The sequence below is a fragment of the Hirundo rustica genome, chromosome 15, assembly GCF_015227805.2.
Source record: "Hirundo rustica isolate bHirRus1 chromosome 15, bHirRus1.pri.v3, whole genome shotgun sequence".
In the NCBI taxonomy this organism is placed as follows: Eukaryota; Metazoa; Chordata; class Aves; order Passeriformes; family Hirundinidae; genus Hirundo; species Hirundo rustica.
The window spans coordinates 11,118,484-11,139,012 of NC_053464.1; the positions used below are offsets into that span (position 1 = coordinate 11,118,484).

Genomic DNA, 20,529 nt, shown 5'->3' on the forward strand with positions numbered 1-20,529 from the left:
CACTTGATCTGCAAGCAGAATCACTGAAAATGTTTAAGACCTTTTCAAATTGTATTGAATGTGTTTTCTGGAAGGACTTTAAAAAAACTGTGGGGAGAAAAAACAACATAGTAGAGAAACGGGAAAATTATTAGGGTATCGTTAAATTATCCTTAGAATTGGAGTTAAGGCGATTTTTACAGAAAGAGCTCAGTGGCAGAATTGCCTAATAGTGCTGGAGATAGATTTGTTTTCTGCCTCAGCAGCAGAAATATTTCCTTTCCCAGGCATTCCCTCAATAGAAACAGTAATATAATGGGAAATAAGATTTTCTTCCTTTCATTCTCTCTCCATTCAGAACTACAAAAGAGAAATAGCCTGTACCTGACTACAGAAACCTCTTAACTCTTGTGCTCCAGAGTGAAGTGCACATAGCAAACTGAGAAAGAAACCAAGAAAACTGCTCACTTAAACAACTGATAGTATTCCAAATATCCACCTGACAACTAGCATCAAGGTGGGAAGAAGATACAGTGATGTGTGGGGGAACTTAATTTATAGACTAGCTTGGTTTCCAAAGACATAAAGTCAGAATAATTGCTTCTGATATTACAAGCTCATTCTCTAGAACAGTGAGGAACATGACGTGTTATTTTCTTATGCTAATTAAAGCTGCCTGATGATGGGTGACACTGTCAGAGTGTTGTGGGAGCAGAAACCCAGCCTTGCTGGCAGAGGTGCTGCTGGAGCCAACATCAGATCACACAGAACCCGAGAGCATCCTCTGCCCAAAACAAAGGGTCTGTGAGGACCCCCAGTAAACTGCCCCATCCCCTGCTGATTTGGGCTCTTCCTGACTCTCACCAAGTGAGACTTTCTGGAACTTGACCTGAGATTTTATTCCAAAACCTACCAGATCAGAACAGCTCCTATTCTAAGCTCAAACTAGGTCATTACTTAATCTAGACAAATGTAAAGAAGACAACCATCGTTTAAGGATGGTAAATTTTACAATTTAAAAAAGCTCCACTTTACAGGTTTATCAGAAGATGTCTTTGGAGTACAGACTTGAAAGCGACAAAATATAGGACTTCTGTAATAAAACAGGAAAAGTTTGTCTATTCCTAAGGTAATTTGAAAAAAGTATCAGCCAGTGAGGTGCATGAAGGCTCCTAAGTTCACAAAAAGCCCATGATCAATTTCAATAACCTCTGTATTACAGTTCAGTACAACAGTTCTGTAACCAATTAATTATTTTACGAGTGGGTAAGGATGAATAACACCCCTTTAGGGTGTACGGTCCATAATGTAAAGGTAGAATGGAACGACAGTTACTGAAAGCATGTATTTTCCACAGATATTTTAGATTTTCTCTTCTCTTCACATAACCACTCTGCTCCTTTTTAAGCAATGCAGCCCTAAGCCCTCAGTACATCCTCTGAACAGCTTTGACATCTTTCAGACTCTGAGATGGTAGGAAGAGCTGTCTGCCCTTATGTATATGCTGGTTGCAATAGCCTGGTTTACAGATGCAAATTATTAAGATAATGCTGAGAAATTTAATAAAACACTGGTTGATGATCTTCCGTTTGATGTCCTACAGAACTCCTGTGGGATTCAATTAGAAATAGGTAAATGCATTCAAAGACAGAGTCTGGTTCCCCTGTCAAATACCTTCATGCTTGTACCCTCGATATTTCAGGCAGGTTCTAAAAGTCAAAAGATTAATTTTCTGTTCTAATTACTTGTTGGATGTAACAGACAAGCATTTTCCAAGTATTTATTAATCTGTGTGGCTTTGATCTAATACCCAAGAGCCATTTTATCTATGCTGTAATTTATTAACATACATAAATATACACTGATCTTTCATGTGGTTCACAATATTGCATCTAAACACAAAAGGCATTTTGAATGAGGAAACTTTTCATTCATACTACAGAAGCAGCCATCATCCCCCTCTTATCTGTGCCAAAACATTGGGGTTTTTTAATTTTTGTATCTATTTCCTCAACACACAGAAAGTCATATTTTATAAAAATCATTATACCAGACTCCCACACTATTTAAACAAGCAGCAGCATCTCATCAAAGACAGGGCTGCTTTTTAGAATAAGCATAATTTAAATATCCAAATCTGTGCCATTTTAGGTTTTTTTGAACAAATTAACTTTAACAAAACAGTAGTAAGAGCAATAAAGAGGAAGTAACAATTCCACAAGAATCAGGCCTGCATTAATATATTATTCTATACACACTTCCAAGTTTCAAGCTCTGTCAAGAATAATTGCCTTTGAATGCCCATTTCTCTGCTCTTTATCCTGTGTCAGAATGCAGCAAACATCCTGTCAAGCTTGCAAGTTAATTTCGTGCCAAGTGAATGCATTTTGCAAATTCAAACATGTTAACAGGACTTATTTTTAAGTGAAGTTACATGTATTTTGAGGTTTTGTGCCAAGTTTTCTATATTCAACAATTTGGGCCTTTTCCAGCAATTTTTGTTGACGCTTCTCTCTATGAGGAGTTAGAAGCCATCAGTATAGAACCAGAACAAAATTATTACTGAAAATGGGCAGAAAACACTGGACTGGAGCTGGGTGATACAGTCAAGCAGATTTTGCCTTTGCTCCTTCAACAACTGAACGCTCAACAAATCTGACCCACAAGTGGGAATGCTGTCGTGTATTTCAATTCTGTTAAGATAATTGCAGTTAAGGCAGGAAAGCAAGGATTTATACTGAAAATCCAGCTGAAGCCATCAAGGAAGGTCTCTCCAGCAAGCAGAGAACGAAGGCTGAGAGGAAACAAGAACGTGTTCCAAGAAGAGAAGGAAGAATTTCCCCTCTTAACAGCAAAGAAGGGATAGCTGTGTATCACCACCAAATTCCCCATCAATTTAATACCCTGGCTTTATTAATAAAAGTAGGGAATTAACTTTGAATGGATACAGATTAAGGCAAATACCCAGAATTAGCATGAAACTCTTGTTGGCTAATATGTAATGAAGAATGCACAATTCCTTTAAACACAAGTAAGAAATACACCACATATTGTTTATACCAAACACAGTTGGGGACGTGAGCCTTTCGCCTGGGAAAACCATCTTCAAAGTAGCAACTGTTTTCCCAGCTGTGAATACTCTTTCCTGGGAAATCTATTCGTACCATTACAAAAATAATTTTCAAAGGAATGTAAAATTATTCAGCCTAATCTATGCATATCCATATTTCAGACAAGATTCTGTACCTTCTTAGACATGTCTGTTTACAGAAGGCCTACTATTCTCTATGAACACTACATGGGTGTCACAATTAATTTTACCCCCTTTTTTCAATAAATAAATGTATGGTTAATTTAATAAAATAATTTGAAACAACCCTATCAATATTCTGATGAAGAAGTGTTAGCAGGAAACAAATGTTTCAGTCCCATAACCAGCTGCCCTCAAAGTTTGTTATTTTGTGGTTGGTTGTTTTTCTTTTTAAATTTTCCTAATTTGAGAAATATTGCATAGATAAGAAAGCAGATAAACCAAGCAAGATGTCACACAGTAAGCCATAACGGCCACATGGATTTAGAGCTTTGTAATTATTTTCTAAAACTATCAGAAGGCCACCATACAGAGAGGTACTAGGAGCCAGTGGGCCAGCAAAGTTGTCTTTTTGTGCAAGTAAAAAAAACCCAAATAACCCAAGAATAAACATTCAACTGAAAGGTAGCCCAAAGCAAAGAGAAATAGGCCCAGCGTTTTAATTATAGACTGACAAAACCCAGCACAGTAATATCCATCCTGACATTTACTTGGCCATTTTGAGAACAAGCTCCCACCCCCACTTATCACTGGGAAACTGATTTCTGCTGATGTATCTTTCCATCAAGGCACAGGGGGGGATGGAGGAAGATGAAAGATTATGTCATCTTCTCTTCATAACATGGACAAAACTCTATTTGCATGTTAAAGATACTTTAAACTTGTTAAAAAAAAAAAAAGAAAACAAAAACCAATATGAGACAAGATTCTTGCTAAAGAAAATTAACTTTTGGGGGGTTTATTTCCTCTTTTTTTAATATTTAAGATTTTTACATATTCCTTGAACAAAACCTAATGACCTCAGATAACGCTAATGCTTACAGCAGAGGATTAAGCAAGTACAGGAAAACCACATAAGTGCAGGAAGAGTGGACAGTGGAATTGCAATGCAAACAGTTACATCTTTTATGTATATAAAATACAGTTAATATTGGTAGACTGGTAATCAGAAGAAAATCCTGCAACATCACACTAAGTTGTTCGCTCCATTTTTTTAGGATGGGAAAATATAAACTAAGTTATCTTGATGGCTACAAGATAAGCTTCCCAATAATTAGAAAAATAAATGAAGGGAACAATAAAGGATTACTGAGTTTGTTTGCAAATCATCCACAACTCATTATTTCAAGAACAGGCTTTGGGATGAATTAGTGGGTTGTCAAACAAATAAATACACTGTCTGATGATAGCTTTACAGTATCTGCTGGATCAGTTTGCACCAATGTCTGGTTTGCATTCATTAAGCATTCAAATTACTACCCCAGTTACCTGATTACAAGCAGCATTAGAGATCATATCAAAGTAGCATTCCCAGTTATTCCACCAAGCTCATGCCCAAAATGTTTATCTCCACAGCTTTAACATAATTCTATAGGGTTTTTCACTGCTACAACCAAATAGTGATTTAAAAGAATTTTTTTTGTGGTTTGCTTTGCAGCTAAAGAATTCTATATTGCTCCTTATGATAAACACACAAAAAAAAAGAAAAAAAAAAGCCGAACAGAAAAAGCCTTTCTTTACAAATTTTGCCATTTTCCATTCAGTAAACAGATCTTACTGTTTGGGCACCTGCACACTCTGATGAAAGAAACACCATGAGCTACTTGTTTATTTGCCATTATTTGTAGTATCTGTATGGAATCTCAGAAATTTAATTCCTTTCCCACTGGTCCTGCCTTTATCTGAGGAAAATGTTGATTCCTTCTCCTCCAACCACTTGCAATGCTGAAGATAAGAAGGGAGTACAAGGAAATACCCACTGGCTGTATGAGCATTACTTAAAGTACCCTTCAACCATGAACAAGGAGATCTGATTTGTAAAGATTGATCGTCCCTTAGTCATTGTAATTTTCCTTGAAGTTACAATGTTCACTAGACTAAGGAGGAAGGAACAGGAAATTAATATTGTTTTCTATGGATTACGGATTTTGAGTCTTGCCTAACAGACGTTCTGTTCTGAAAGAATTTCCTACTGCTCTGCAGAAAGCCAGCAGCCCTGCAAAGAGCACTGCAGCAACGAGATCTGCCCGTAAATGACAAGATCCTTTGACACAGTAAGGTCATTCTGAGCAGAACTCAAATAGCCCTGGGAAACAAAGCAACCACATGTTGTTCCCTACCTACAGGGCTGCAACTGTCAGGACTGCTGCTCCAGTAGCATTGTAGCATTGAGGCAGCTGAAAGTTTGAAGGCTGGAGAAATCCATAATCAGAAACAAAATGGGAGTAATTGCAAAGAAACACTTCTAAGGGTGCTGTTATTTCAAGATGACACGTTAACAATACTGCAATTTTTTTTTTTTTTTTTTTTCCCCAGGGAAATGAAACAAAACTAATTTGTCAGGAAAGATCCATCAGGCAGTTGTTACCTAAGAACCCAGCAGTCAGCTTCAAACCACCTGTCTAGATGGCACATGTTAAATCTCTTTTCTTCATACCTATGTTACAGTTTGAAAGGAAAAACTTAAACATTCTGATAGTTCAACACGTAAGTATGTTAGCAAACTACAAAAGTCATTCTTAAAAAATGTAAAACTAATGTCTAGTGATTTAAAAAAAAAAAAATCTGTTTCACATGTGTGATTATTTCAAGCAGGTAAATAGAGCAGTAACATTAGGAGAATTGGTCAGAAAAAACACGAGGCTGGATTAAGTTTTAAAACTTAACTGAACTTTAAAACTCAGCACCACTAGAGATGTCTCATTTAGGGCTGTGTGGTTCTAAGATCACTCATGAAAACATTCATATTGGTCTTGAATTGCTCATTGCTATTTAGTGTAAACAGAAGAAATTGAGTAGATGAAAATCAATAAAACATCAAGATTACTCTGAAAGGTCAAGCTGTTCCAAGGAAAAATGCCTTAGTCTAAGGCTGGTAAGAATTTCTGAAATAAATTTCTGAAGGAATGATCAGTGTACACTAAGTCCAGTCACTGAAAACACACCTCAGCTTGCCTCCAGCTCTAGTTAAACAACAACAACAACAACAAAAAAAATCAATCAGACATTTGTATTTTCCACTTTGGAGATTAAATTTGCTGTACTAGAATTGGGGAAAAAAAAAAAAAAATCACAGGAAAGTGACTTCATGAACCAGTGAAACCTCTATCCCACCAAAAACTTTGACTTCTTTCTACCACACATGGGACTCCTTAGGAAAAACTGGAGCTTATCCATCCTTACTTTAAGAATGCCAGGAAAAGTTTCCTTTAATTCAGTTACTGCATTAAAAGCCAATCACAACTCATCAGAATCCAGGCACCATGATTCAGGAATTCCTGTAGATCTAGCAAAATTCCAGCTTATTTTAAAGTAACAGAAATCAAATTAATGGAAGTAAAGGTGTAGGATAAACCTTCTCAGCATTTGCCTAACTTTTGTTCCAAATTTCTTACTTGGAACCATTCACACTGACTGAGCACAGGCCCACAGTTGCTCCTGATCATCCTGTTCACACAGAGCAGTTTTAACTTGTTCTCTTTTATACTCTCCAAGCAGACAAGGTTTGATGACCTAAAGCACTTTAAAATAAATGCAAGTGTGCCTTAAGCAAACATTTCACACAAAGCTGGGAGTACTTACACGGAGTAACAATCAAACTGCCAAGCAATTAACTTTCTTTAACCAGTTCTGAAGTAAAATTGTTTAAGATCTGCCTCACAAAATTTCATTCTCAACAGTCATTTCAAAAAAAAGCCCAAAAACATGATCTATTAACGTAGACTTTCCTGCTACCAACAGTTACAGTTTATAAAGCTGATGCCAAGAAATGGCTTGTCATAGACCTTTTATGGCATTCCTTAAAACTCAATATATACATGCTCAAGCCACTCACTGGCATCAACTTTTATGGTTCCAAGAACTGTTGTGCTTAGTGGTGTTCCCTAACAGTATTAAGGATTCTTCTTTCCATTACTCTTTGCTCTTCCTTTCACAGTCCTACAGTCTGCACAGCCCACAAAACTCACGTGGGTGTTCTAAGAGCTGAACTCTGGACATCGATGGTCCAAAAAGGCCCCACTTGCCAGGAGCCTGAAGCCCACCTCCACTGTTTGACAGTTTTACATGAAACTATAGATTCTCACAGGCAATAAATTTCACACTGTTTTGTCCTGGAAAAATTATTTCACTCAAATTTAATTATAGCACGGCAATTCCATTGTCTATAAAACAAAGAAAAAGAGAAACATTCCCTCTTATGAACCTATAGGCACAAAATTTCCTATTTTTGCTTTGACAAAGACACAGTCTTTTCTTACTTAGGAATATTTCTGCTGAGTTCAAAACAGCAAAAATGTACAGATCTCTGACAAGCTTCTGCAATTGGTCGGCTTTTTTATATCAGGCTTCCCAAACTCTGAATGCAATACCTAGAGACACTTAGGAACCCAAAGGTTCTTCAAATCTGTTCTTGCCAATGAGCTTAAATAATGTCTAATAACAAAATAAGTACTAATTTTTAGTTATATGAGCTCCATTGAGCTACACGTGTCATGATAAAGGAAATAAAAAGCAGCTTTCACATATATTTTATGTTAGGCCAGGAAACACAAGAGAATTAAGGCTGTGGCTTCTTGAGGTGATCCTCAAGAAGTCATGAGGAAAAAAACCTGCTTTCCCTCTTTGCTTCTTGAATTGCTTTACAGTTCTTTGATCCTCATTCCACAGGAACCACTAAGAAAATCAGAATTGAATTGTCCTTGAATTATGCATAATTTCCAACACCAAAAAAAAAACCCCAAAACCTTCAAATTTCCAATTCCCACTTAAGTATCATAACATATTGAGATTGCTAATTTATTCACATAAAATAATTCATAAAACGTTCAGCAACACAAAGAAACTGCTGACACCTTCTGGCCACTTGACATTCTGTCCAAAAACCAGGAGAATTTCCAAGAAAACATCCTTCATGTTTTCCCAGGCACTCGGGATCACATGAAGACTGAAGCTCCGCCGAGATTGCCATATGACAGCTCCTCACTTGGTTCACCTTTCACCCATATCCATTCTCTGTCTTTCACAGAAACATCCAAAACAAACACAGATCACCTCTCTGCCCGCTACGATTGGACCCAGATACCTGCGTTCAGAACAGAACCTACAGCAACAACAAATCCATTCTGTATTGAATTAAAGAGCCAAACCTGCAGCTTTTGCTTCTTCTTCTTCGGTTTCATTTCCAATTCCAGCTCATCCTTTTGGGCCACTTGTTGCTTCAGTTTTTTTCTTTTTTCCGCCTTCTTTTCTTCTTTTTCTGACTTCTTTTCTTTTTTTTCTGCCTTCTTTTCTTTTTTTTCCACAACCATTTTCGGCATTCTAAAATGCTGTTCTGTAACAGAAGCCACCAAACTGCTGTTCGAACCTTCTTTAATATTAAATGTCAGTCTCATATACAGACAGTTATACTATAATTAAGCTGCTATGGCTATTATTTGTGATTACCTAACTATGAAATGTATGTCTGCACTGAAATTTGATTCATTTTGGAGAAATTTCGTGTTTCCTTTAGGAATACATTGTAGTTAAGGTACTGTAAAATCCAAAGTCTGTCTCCTGTAGGAATCTCCACACCTTTTTTCCTCTGAGGCCCTGCTGTGGGAAACGCCTCAGTGACCCTCCTGGCAGGAATTCCCCATAATTTAGGCTGTGCTTTCTGCAGGTTAGAGCACTGTGTTTGATCAACTGTCCACTTCTGATTAACACCATCATCTCAAAATACAGTCACATGACTATTAGTCATCTCATTAATATGCAGGTGTGTGCACTCACGAGCAAAAAGTAAGGCTCTTGGATCACTGAATAGTTTTAAACCACTAGTTCTGGGTAAACTGCAAGTTTTTCTGTTTTCATATAGGTTAACGTGATAAAACTATGCTTGAAGAATTGTGTCGTTAGCTTTACCTTTAATTTTAGATTGACATAAGCGTGAAGGTGACCAGGAGTTGCAGAGAACACTGCAATTCGTTCTGAAAGCAGCTCTAGCTGTAACTCCGTACTATTTCTCTGCGAGAGCATCTGATTTGAGTGGCTTTCCCCCACTGCCCCAACACTGTCACTTTCAGCGTCACTTTCAGCGTCAATTTCACTACACAGGCAAATGTTGGCTCATTCACAAACATTTACCTTGAAACACACAGACTGAAATGTGTATGTTTCACACATACAGACCCAAGCTGGGAGATTCCCAATACAGCACAAGCTGCCACGGAAGGGGTTTGGCACGGCTTGATAGCGGAGCCGGGCCGGGCACGTGTGAGGCACAGCCGTGCCCGGGGCAGCAGGGCACTCCCGCAGCCAGCCCCTGCTCGGGACCCCGGCTCCGCTTCCCAATCTGCATTCACCGCCCAACACCCGGCCCCGGCTCCGCGTCCCAACACAAACCCGCGGTGCACATCCCAACAAACACCCCCGGGTTCGCTGCAGCCCCCTCAGCCACCGCCACGCATGTGGCCGGGCCGGGCCGGGCCTCCCCGCCTCTCCCGCAGCTCCGGGCGGACAGGAGGACCCCGGAGGAGCCTCAGCCACCCCAGGGGGACCCAGGGCTGCGCCCCCCGCCCGGCCCCTCACGCACCTCCCGCAGCCGCAGCCCCGGCACATTCAACTGAGCCCCACGCTTGGCGCCGCCGCCCGCCCCCTGCCTCTCATTGGCTGCGCGGGGAGAATGGCGGCACCCGGTTGGCTCCGGAGCTGTCAATCACCCAGCTGGCCAATATAAGCGCCGCTTGGAGTTAAAGCGCCCACCGGGAACACGCGTGCGGCGGAACGCCCCGCCGGCTCCTGGCGGCGCGGTGTCGTCACCTTCCCGCGTCGAGCCCCGCCCGTGGCCCCGGCCTTCCTCCTGGGAGATTCCCAAAATCGGGACCCCCACCGAGGGCTGGCCGGGATCCGCCCGTGCGCTCACAGGAATCCCCCAGAGCCTGGCCGGGATCCGCCCGTGCGCTCACAGGGACCTCCCCAGAGCCTGGCCGGGACCCGCCCGTGCGCTCACAAGAATCCCTCAGAGCCTGGCCGGGATCAGCCCGTGCGCTCACAGGGACCCCCCAGAGCCTGGCCGGGATCCGCCCGTGCGCTCACAGGAATCCCTCAGAGCCTGGCCGGGATCCGCCCGTGCGCTCACAGGGACCCCCCAGAGCCTGGCCGGGATCCGCCCGTGCGCTCACAGGGACCCCCCAGAGCCTGGCCGGGATCCGCCCGTGCGCTCACAGGAATCCCCCAAGGGCTGGCCGGGATCCGCCCGTGCGCTCACAGGAATCCCCCAAGGGCTGGCCGGGATCCGCCCGTGCGCTCACAGGAATCCCCCAGAGCCTGGCCGGGATCCGCCCGTGCGCTCACAGGAATCCCCCAGAGCCTGGCTGGGACCCGCCCGTGCGCTCACAGGAATCCCCCAGAGCCTGGCCGGGATCCGCCCGTGCGCTCACAGGGACCCCCCAGAGCCTGGCCGGGATCCGCCCGTGCGCTCACAGGGACCCCCCAGAGCCTGGCCGAGATCCGCCCGTGCGCTCACAGGGATCCCCCAGAGCCTGGCCGGGATCCGCCCGTGCGCTCACAGGAATCCCCCAAGGGCTGGCCGGGATCCGCCCGTGCGCTCACAGGGACCCCCCAGAGCCTGGCCGGGATCCGCCCGTGCGCTCACAGGGACCCCCCAAGGGCTGGCCGGGATCCGCCCGTGCGCTCACAGAAATCCCTCAGAGCCTGGCCGGGATCCGCCCGTGCGCTCACAGGGATCCCCCAGAGCCTGGCCGGGACCCGCCCGTGCGCTCACAGAAATCCCTCAGAGCCTGGCCGGGATCCGCCCGTGCGCTCACAGGAATCCCTCAGAGCCTGGCCGGGATTCGCCCGTGCGCTCACAGGGACCCCCCAGAGCCTGGTAGGAATCCACCGCATCCTGAGAGGGATCCCCCGGCGTGGCAGCTCCCACCCCGCACTTCAGGACAGCCGGTGGAAGCTAGCCCGGCGCTGCGAACACACTGAGATGCGGCTCTCCGGAGAACGGCTCTGGTCCCTTTGAACCCGCAGATCCTAAAGGCGCCAGATCCTAAAAGATCCTGGAGTATGAGACAGCATTACCGATGGGTTCTCATGGAATACATGGGAAGAGGCCAAGGATGTGGTTTGACAGGACGAGAAAACACCTCCGAGGACAATTTCCAGGAAGCAAATTGGTTTCAATGTTTTCATTTTCTATAAATACCCCGTGCACGAACTTTTCCAAGTCCCCTTGGTAATTTAAGGGCCAGAATTTTTACCACATAACACACGTGTAGATGACACATTTTTTTTCAGGACAGTCTGAGACAGGGTGGTTGTTTCCCTTTGCTTGGATCCCAGCAGCAGCTGAGGTGCTGGGTGTGGGAGCAGATGCTGCTGACAAACAAGTCCGTGTACTATTTCAGGCACTGATGGGAAGGGACAACCTCTGCTTTCCTCCTCTTCCACCTCTCCCCACACCGAGGTGCCCTCCTGCCCCCTCAGCCATCACTGTGGGCTGGGAGAGCCTCTCTCCCCTGGTCCGTGTCCTCACACCATGGGCAGAACCTGAAATCCCCTTCCCAAAGCTCCGGTAGGGTGCATGGCACCATTTGGGAATGGGTCACCAATTAGAAATTGTACACAAGAAATATAAAGTGTATATAAAATATAGCAGTGTGCTAGGGCTGAGTGAGGGTATTGGCACACAGGGGATAATCAGAGGGTGGTGGTACCTAAAACTAAAGTTGTAATTCAAGCTTTTGCTCCAATGTGGATTGGCAAAGAATGTTTTCTATGTTTAGACTTCCTAAAATAAAGTTTGTGTTATTGCATATCCTATTGTGACATCCTGTGGTTAAACACAGTATTACAGACACCGTCAAATCACAGTCTTGGCTGCATGATTGCAAAAGATGAGATCATGTGGAGTGATCAGTGTAACTCATACCTATATTACATGTTCAGTTTGGCCAACTATGATCTTCTCCAAGATGAGGACTCACACTGGGCCAGACATTAATATGGGATAGCACAGATACTTGTTCTGTGCTGGACAAAAGTTACATCTGTCCTTTCTTAGGAAAGGCCTATGACTCCAGGTATTGATTGTTTACATGCCGTCCCTGTGAAGGACCATAAATCCACATTTCCTCCTTCAGCAGCATTCCCACTCCAGAGATTAAACTGCTCAAAGAGAAGAGACACAACAGTCTTTGCACACCTGCAGCACCCCCAAGTTTGTACAAAGCACGTGCACTAACTGCACTCATGCTCCTGTCTCTTACAGTATCAGCAAAGATGATTTTTCCCAGGTCAGGGAACCCAGCATCCTCAGCTGTGCTAAGCGCTCCTCCTCCCACCTCAGCAGCATTACAGGGGATTGAAGGGGCTGCAATTCCCCTCCAGTTAGTCCTAAGCCACCACTGCAGCCCAGAAGCCCCAGCATGCAGAGGAATGGCTCCAGTGACACATGAAATTGAGGCCTTGACCCCCTGACACCATCAGAAAGCCTTGGCATTTTTCTCACAATTAGCTGGATGAGAGGTCTGCTTAGATCCCATCTGGGGAATTAGCATTGTTCATTAACAGCACATTTCCATTTCATCAACCTATAATATTTCAGGCCTCAAGCTAAGCAGCTGGATACTCATGCAGTTTGAAAGAGCCCAGAGAGCTGATCAGGATAATAGATGGAGCATTATCTGCTATAACTTCACTTGTTTAAGCTTTTCAGGAAGACAGCAAGAGCAGCCTCCCTAAACAACGCTTTATTTTGGTCTTATTCTCATTACACAAGACACTGTTAATGCTACTTTCTCCAGCTTCCTTTTCTCCCTGAAACCACAAAATATATTCCTGCAAATCGAGATTTCTGTCTAAGGGACAATAAATGATGAAGAATTGTACTGCACATGACTCTGTGAGCAGTAGCCTTCAGACAGAACCCGTAAAAAGGATGGTATGGCTTTATAAATAAAGGTCTTCCAATGACATTCAGAAACCAAAAGGAAGCTTCACATTGATGTTGTTTGTCATGCAGAGCCAGAACACTTCCAAAAGGATAGAGACATGTGACAGTGGCTTGTATTTCAGATTTTCATTTTGGGAGATCCCTAGTTCAGACTTGGCGTGATCTAAGCAAATCTAGTTGTATTTCATACCAACTGCAATCTTCTACCTACCACCATCATCTCACCTCCTACATCAAATATTTTTCATAGTATTAAAGTTCTTATTCCAAATATAGGAGCAAATAACGTTGGCTTGGAAAGGGTGAGAGTTTATTGAATGCGTACAAAATTATGATACAAAAATAAGTTAATTACATAAAAATTTAAAGAGAGAAAATATTAACATTTATTTTAAAGGTTTGATCCAGATGTGAAGAGCCTCTGCTATCTGCACCTGAAAGACATAAGAGTGCACTGTAAGGATTACACAACTGGAACCTTCAGTCACATGGAGCTACAGCATGCCAGGGAAGAGCTTGGGCCATTTATTTCAATTCAGGTGCTTGCTGTGCTTTCCTCACTCTGATGACACACCATTTTTCCAGAACTCGGCCAAACCTCTTACTGAACAGGTGGGAGACCAACCTGCAGATACGATTTGGTACAATCCTAATGCTTGTGTCCATGGGGCCACTTTAATCACTACATTACAGAGAAGCAGGGATTTATCTGTGGTGTCAGAGCCCCTCTACTGCACCTCCAACACCATGTACAGGCCAGCTCCCAACTCCAGAGCAGTCAGGGGTGTGACAGGGGCACTGCTACACCGTGTGGACACCAGCCTAGCTTCAGTTTGTGTTTCCTCCTTGTGCAGCTGATACCTGTTGTGCTGACGATTCCCATTAGATGGCACTGCAATCGCTCCCGGGGACTGGAAGGCGGGATGAGATGCTCTCATCAGAGCTGCGTATCTACAAACAAACACAACCAGGCTCAGCACCTATGCACTCCGTAATTTCGCTCTTCCATCCAGTTTAGTCATCTGCATCTGTCACACAAATCTCACAGTCCTACTGTACGGAACAGTCAAGGTATGTCTGCCTGCAAGAGAGATTGTTTAATTAAGTTCATACTTGGCTTGTCAGGTTACTGATTATTCTTGGTTATTTCAAGGTGCTGGACAGAGCTTTAGGATTCTATTATGTGGACCCACACCCCAAAGGGTGCTTGAATTAGCCAGTGCCTGTTCTCAGTTAGGAGAGACTGACATAAGTAAGCTTGAAAATTCAGGAAAGCATTTGACAAGCTTTTTGTCTTGACTCCGAAATTAAGGCTGACATTTCAGAAATTCAGCCTGAGATGCAAGAGGAAATCACGGCTATTCTGTTGACATGATCAGTAGTTCCCAAAATTCTCTGTCTGTCCAAGCTCCTCACCAGCCCTGAGATCTCATCTTGAGTTAAGTATCACAAGTGCAGCTCACCCTGCCTTGGAGATGGGCTGGCTGCTCCCTTTGCAGTCATGATCCAGAGGATGCCGATGTTTTATGCAGAAGCTGCCACCACACTGTTCACAAACCACCTTCATCATCTCTTTCCTTTTGCAGCCTGGCTTTAAGCATTTGTTTGTGAAGATCTGAGTAAGAGAGGACAGGAAGCTGGCAATGTTTGCTTTCTGTGAGCCACGACCAAGCTGAAGCACAAATGTGCAAGCGGCCTTAGAGCCAAGATGAAACAGAGCAAGTTTCTACACGTTCTGCTGCCAGAAGGCCCAACTTCACCAGCATTAGGAAGGCAGCTTAGGATCCAACAGCAGTTTTCTTACCTTCTGCTTTTGCTGTGCTGGATTGTACTTGCAGGCCTTGTCTATGTGGGCTCCAACCACAATATCTGGGATTTCTCCCTTCTGCACTGGGATAGGTGTGTTACAGAGGGGACACACTGGGACCTGCACATTCTAAGAACACACAACACAGATCAGCATCACAGAATTAAAGAATTGTTTAGACTGAAACAGACCTTAAGATAATCAAGTCCAACCATTATAAGTCCAACCTTATTTTTGTGTCTTTCACCTTGTCTTACCCTTATAAATGACTTAGCAGTTCTGCAGGGGGAATTATGACTCACGTCATACACAACTCACTTTTTTGTAGGCAGAGCTGCACTTGTGGTCATCATAACGGATGTGATCTTTACAGAAGACTTCCCCACATGCATTGCATTTCAGAGGAAGGAAATCTGCGAGAATAAAAAAGAAAACATTTCTATGGAACAAAGCTAACAACTCTAAGGATACTCACAAAAGACTACAAAAATTCTAAAACAGTTTTTGTCGAGTCGCAATCCAATTATCACTATAGAGATTAGATCATTCCTCACAAATATTAAAATTAAAAGAGCAAGAGTGGTAAGTTTTCCTCTTTTCATCTGCAGTGTAAGACAAACACAAGCCATAAGCACCTCAGGGGCTCCTTGAATGTAGAAACCTTAGTGAGCAACTAGTCAAGAGCTAAAGTACAAAGCCCAGTTTCAAAAATAATTCTGTTCTTGAAAAGCCGTCCCTTAACAATGTAACACGTACAGGAACAAGAGCTATCATTCTTTCCCTAGACTTGCTGAGCGGGGACTACAGGAGCAGCCCTGGACAGCCTCGGGGGACGGGATCGGTCCCCCAGCACACGCGTTACCCTCCGTGACGATTCCACCCGGGCGGGCGCCGCTGGGGAGGTCGGTCCGAGCCCGCACTTACCCAGCTGTTTGCAGGTGCGCTCGGAGCAGTGCTCGCCCAGCCACGGGAGCTCCATGGCGCCGCGGGGATCAGCGACAAAGACCCGAAACCCAGGGCGGGCGCGGCCGCCGCGGCTTTATCGGCCCCCGGGCTGAGTCAGCGCACACACGTGCTGAGTCACGCTCCCGCCGCGCCGCCGCGCCGTGACGTCACTGCCGCCAGCGCCAATGGCGCGGCCCCGCCCGCCCCTCCGCCTGCCGCGCGCGCGCGGCCAGCAGCCAATGGGAAACCGGGGGCGGCTGAGTCACGGCCGGGGGCGTGGCCTGGGCGTGAGGGTGTGGGTGGGAATAGGCGTGAGGGTGAGGGGAGGCGGATAAGGATGGAAATAGGAATGAGGGTGAGGATGGGCACTGGGGTAAGGAAAGACTTGGATAAGGATGGAAATAGGAATGAGGGTGAGGATGGGCACTGGGGTAAGGAAAGACTTGGATAAGGATGGAAATAGGAATGAGGGTGAGGATGGGCACTGGGGTAAGGAAAGACTTGGATAAGGATGGAACTAGGAATGAGGGGAAGGATGGGCACTGGGGTAAGGAAAGACTTGGATAGGGATGGAAAGAGGAATGAGGGTGAGGATGAGCACTGGGATGAGAAGAGACTTGGATAAGGATGGAAATAGGAGTGAGGGTGAGGATGGGCATTGGGATGAGAAGACACTTGGGGCAACAGGGCAAGGGCATAGAGATGAGTTCAGGGTGGAGGTGACAGGCGTTGGTAATGAAGATAAGGACTCTCCGGCTTCTGCAGGGAATCACATCCACGCCACACAAGCATTCCCGCTGCTGTGAATCCCCGGTGGTGCAGGTGCCCAAAGGGATGGGAGTGCCAGGCTGTTATGGCCATGGGACGCACGTGGGTCAATGACACAGTGAAGCCCATGTTGGACTGAGACCACTGGAGTGCCTCAGCCCTTTGCCACTGCCATTTGTATTTCAGTTTTTCATTGTGTCTTCAGCTGCTGCACCGTCCCTCTTGTGGGATTGTGATGCTTTAATTGTGTTACTTCCAAACTTCAAAATAAATCCAGAGAGCTTGGTGAGAGAGGGTGTTCTCATAACAGCAGGCTCTGACCCCTGCTGCTGGACTTCAGCATGGGCTAAACTGGTCAGGGTGGGCAAGCCATGGTGGGCTGCAGCTGCTTTGAGTGGACTGTGCTAACTGGTTTGGATGGACAGGCCTCAGGTGCTGCTGTGGGTTTGCACAAGTTGGCCAGAAACTTTCCCAGTTGGTGTCTGTTTTTAAATGCTTGTCTCACTTTGAGATCAAGGTATATTTTAGTAGTGTTAATCTTTGGAGGTGTTTGGCAGTGCTGGCTTCATACGTATCAGAGGAGGGCTATTGATTTCATGCCATTTGCTACAGGATTGACAGATGACAAAGCATTGTTCTGGCCCTGCTCTCCCCAGAAAACACATGACTCTGCTGTAGTGCATGACTCAGATGCAGAGTGGAGCCATGAGGTCAAAGGGGAGCTTTGGGACTGCATGTGCTGACTGCCTGCACAGGCCACTTTGTGCTGCTGAACTCCAGGAATACCATGTGCCACTCCTCCACCTTCCACGTCACCACCAGCGTGGCACTTGTGTGACTCCTGCTGTGTGTGCCAACTTACAGCCAACCCACTTGGAGCACTTCCCAAAAGCACAGAGCTGCTGGATTAAATGATACCATGTCATCAGCCAGACACTGCCCACTCTTCAATTCATTTTCTCTCCCAAACCCATAAAATTACCAAATCTCCTCACGTAAACCCTTACTTCACAGAACAGCTGTGCTGACAGAGGTCTTTGGTTTGTGAAGGGTAAACTCTGGTTTCACCTCCTCCACTGTGGCGTTTGCTGCATGGGTTCTTCAGGGGCAACTGTGCCACATCCATGCTGGAAACACCCAAAACCCACCCTGGGACACCCTGGGCAGGGGACAGCCTTGGCACTCTCCCCCATTTCCCTTGTTCTTCTGACTTGCTTGGTTCTGGCAAGTTTGGGACAGGTGAATTTTAAAATGGAGCAGGAAACAGCAAAAAATACCCAAATACAAATAATAACAAAGGTTATCCAAGGTGCTTCAAGAGCTTGGTTCTATTATGCATTAACTTCCTTATATGATTTACACAACTCAAGAACTTGGGAGGTACAGAAAAACACCCCACATATCCTGCTGAGCTTGAAGGCTGGTTTTTTTTTTCCCTACAAAATGTCTACCCAGTGCTTGAGAGGAGTGGCACCCCTGTGATCTCCCCAGAAAAGCTTGCCAAAAAACAGTGGGTTGAGCTAAGCAGAGAGGAAGAGGTTGGTGTCTTCCCTGGCTGGCTGAGAGTGCCCTGCAGACTGGAGAGCTGCTGCCAAAGGGATCAGGTTTTATGGTGGAGAAGGGAGGAGTTTGCTTCTGGATAACAACAGAAATGTCTCTGTGCAGATTAGATGCTCTAAAGGAAGACTGTAAATCCCAAATCTGGAAACCCACGTAGTACAGGCAGCCGTCTTAATAGAAACGAGGATTAGAAAATAGCTGAGGTCTTTAGTGATATTTTTAGAAGGTGGCTCCTGACAGGTTAGGCTGCTGAGAACCAGAGGAAAGTGCCGAACCCTGCGTTACTTGGGAAAGGATCACACAGTGCAGTGTGTGATTAGAGGCTGGCTAGCTTAGCGACAAAGGGGAGAGGTGGGTTAGGGCTGATTCAGGAGGAATTAGCAAGGGAAATTGCTTGAGCAGCAGAATTTGATTAGGGGCAGCCAACATGGATTTGTGGAAGGAAAGCTATGTGTAACTAACTTGCTGGAGTCTGGGGGAGGCAGCATTCCCTGGCAGCCTGTGGAGTGTTAGTTTTATATAACTGATCCGCAAAGGGAAGGCCTGGCCCCTTTGCCGCCAGTATGGTGACACTGGGTGGGATGGAGGGTGATCACCTCCCTCCCTTGCAGCTGCATGGACTCTGCCTCCTCTTTCCCCGTCCATCCCTTTTACATCCTTTCTAGTTTTTATTGAAGGAGGCCTTTTGCTTTTCCCCATGTCCTATGCTCTTCTCCTTGTCTTTCCCTTCCTCTCCCTCCAGTCCATGGGATTGTCTCTTGTCAGGGCATTAAACATCAGTATCCATCCCACCACACCAGCATGATCTGCCTTAGGACCTGCATTGCATCCTAAAGGGGGGATAAAACCCTTCAGAAGAGGACATTCTTGGGACAAGAGGGGAACAACTGTCTAACATCACTGCCAGCTGAGGCACGACATGGATGGGGAGCCAGGGATGTTTTTCCATCCCATCTCTCATGGGAGAGCCTGTCCCCTTTGCACCACCCTGGGTTATGACAGCACAGCACAGAGATGCCCATGGCCAAGACAGCCAGGTCCATCCACCTCCTCTCTGCCTTGTGTGCCCCAAACTCCTCCCAGCACCATCCAGAGGACACAGATGAGTGCCCTGTCCCTGGTGTCCCCAAGGCCACCTCATTTTCTGCAGTCCTGCACCAGCATCCTGCTTGTTGCTCCAGCTGCAGAGTCGCTGCTGTGGCATTAACATGTGACTCCAGCTCTCATTTGCCTTTTCCAGGTCTCTGAACTCCAATCGCAATGTCCTGCTTTTCAGCTCATAATTTCATACCGGGCTCTTAAAACTGGATTTTATTTTTATTGCAATGACCCTGTGGTGCTGCCAGATCCCTCTGTGGAGGAGACTATGACATCTCCATTACACAGCTCAGATAAGTATCTTAAAGAGACCACACACAAAGGAACCTAATGGTACCTATTTTTATTAGGTTTATTACAGGAGGGGAAGGAAAGCAGTCCGATCTCCCCACAGGATACTCGGTTAACAGCAGCAGACAGAGAGGAGAGATCTGTGGAGGCGGATCAGTTTTCCAAGAATATTAGCTACTGCTACTCTAAAATTAGAGTCTAGGGAGAGCAGACAGGTTGACATAATTGAAAGGGCTGTCTTATGGGATGACATAGTTAAACGAGTCCATGATCAGCTTTAGAGTGACAGCTCAGTGACTTCTTCTAATCCTCAAAGGAGCACTGAGTTGTGAGGCTGTGATTTAACTAGTCCTGGATCTTATCTTGTGATGATGTCAATATTACTAGAACCCGCTTCTAAAGAGGTGCCTCCAAAATCTCTGTACATGAAACAACTGGTGTTACAGGCACGATTCTCCTGCAGCTTCGCCCTGCAAAGCCCGTGGTTGATACAAACACTCTCCTGCTGCCCTTCTGACATACCTGATGCTGTCCCTGTGGGGTGGGCTACAGGGGCAGGCCCAGAAACAGGATTAAGAACCTCATTTCAGGATGGAGCTGAAAAATGTCCTTCAGCTGCCCATTTTATTCAACATAATTTAATAGCAAACACAAACTAACAAAGTTAGAGGTGAAATATAATAGCAAGAACCCCATAAAAAGTAACCTAATCTGTAAGATAAATAGACAACACTTTAGCCTGGGGAGTTAGCAAATAAAAGAGAAATATGAGCAGAGCCATTCTCAATTCATAACTAACTTTAAAGAGAAATAATGAAGATGAGTTCT

At 45.0% G+C, this 20,529-nt stretch overlaps 2 protein-coding genes across 5 annotated transcripts in view; both read right to left on the reverse strand.

Moving 5' to 3' along the window:
- The window catches only part of C15H7orf50 (chromosome 15 C7orf50 homolog), a 122,117-nt gene extending 112,211 nt beyond the window's left edge, over window positions 1-9,906 (reverse strand). The window contains exons 1-2 of one of the 2 annotated variants that reach the window (XM_040078863.2): window positions 9,864-9,906; window positions 8,437-8,621 (exon numbers count right to left, since the gene is read on the reverse strand). In XM_040078863.2, coding sequence (XP_039934797.1) covers window positions 8,437-8,607 — 171 coding nt within the window. In that variant the 5' untranslated portion in view covers window positions 8,608-8,621; window positions 9,864-9,906. Of the gene's footprint in view, window positions 1-8,436; window positions 8,622-9,193; window positions 9,608-9,863 lie in introns of those variants that run through there. The other variant, XM_040078864.2, reaches the window with a different exon arrangement.
- A 3,619-nt stretch (window positions 9,907-13,525) lies between these two features.
- On the reverse strand, window positions 13,526-16,121 carry ZFAND2A (zinc finger AN1-type containing 2A). Of its 3 annotated transcripts, XM_040079141.2 has the most exons (6): window positions 15,964-16,121; window positions 15,358-15,452; window positions 15,037-15,168; window positions 14,696-14,847; window positions 14,094-14,183; window positions 13,526-13,666 (listed from the first exon to the last, which is right to left on the reverse strand). In XM_040079141.2, exons 1-6 carry the CDS (start codon window positions 16,016-16,018, stop codon window positions 13,657-13,659), a joined length of 534 nt encoding a protein of 177 aa, XP_039935075.1. In that variant the 5' UTR covers window positions 16,019-16,121; the 3' UTR covers window positions 13,526-13,656. The 3 variants fall into 3 exon arrangements, with proteins under 3 accessions (XP_039935075.1, XP_058278571.1, XP_039935076.1); XM_058422588.1 differs by lacking the exon at window positions 13,526-13,666 and having other exon boundaries at window positions 14,175-14,313; XM_040079142.2 differs by lacking the exons at window positions 13,526-13,666; window positions 14,094-14,183 and having other exon boundaries at window positions 14,692-14,847.
- Between the last annotated feature and the right edge of the window lie 4,408 nt (window positions 16,122-20,529).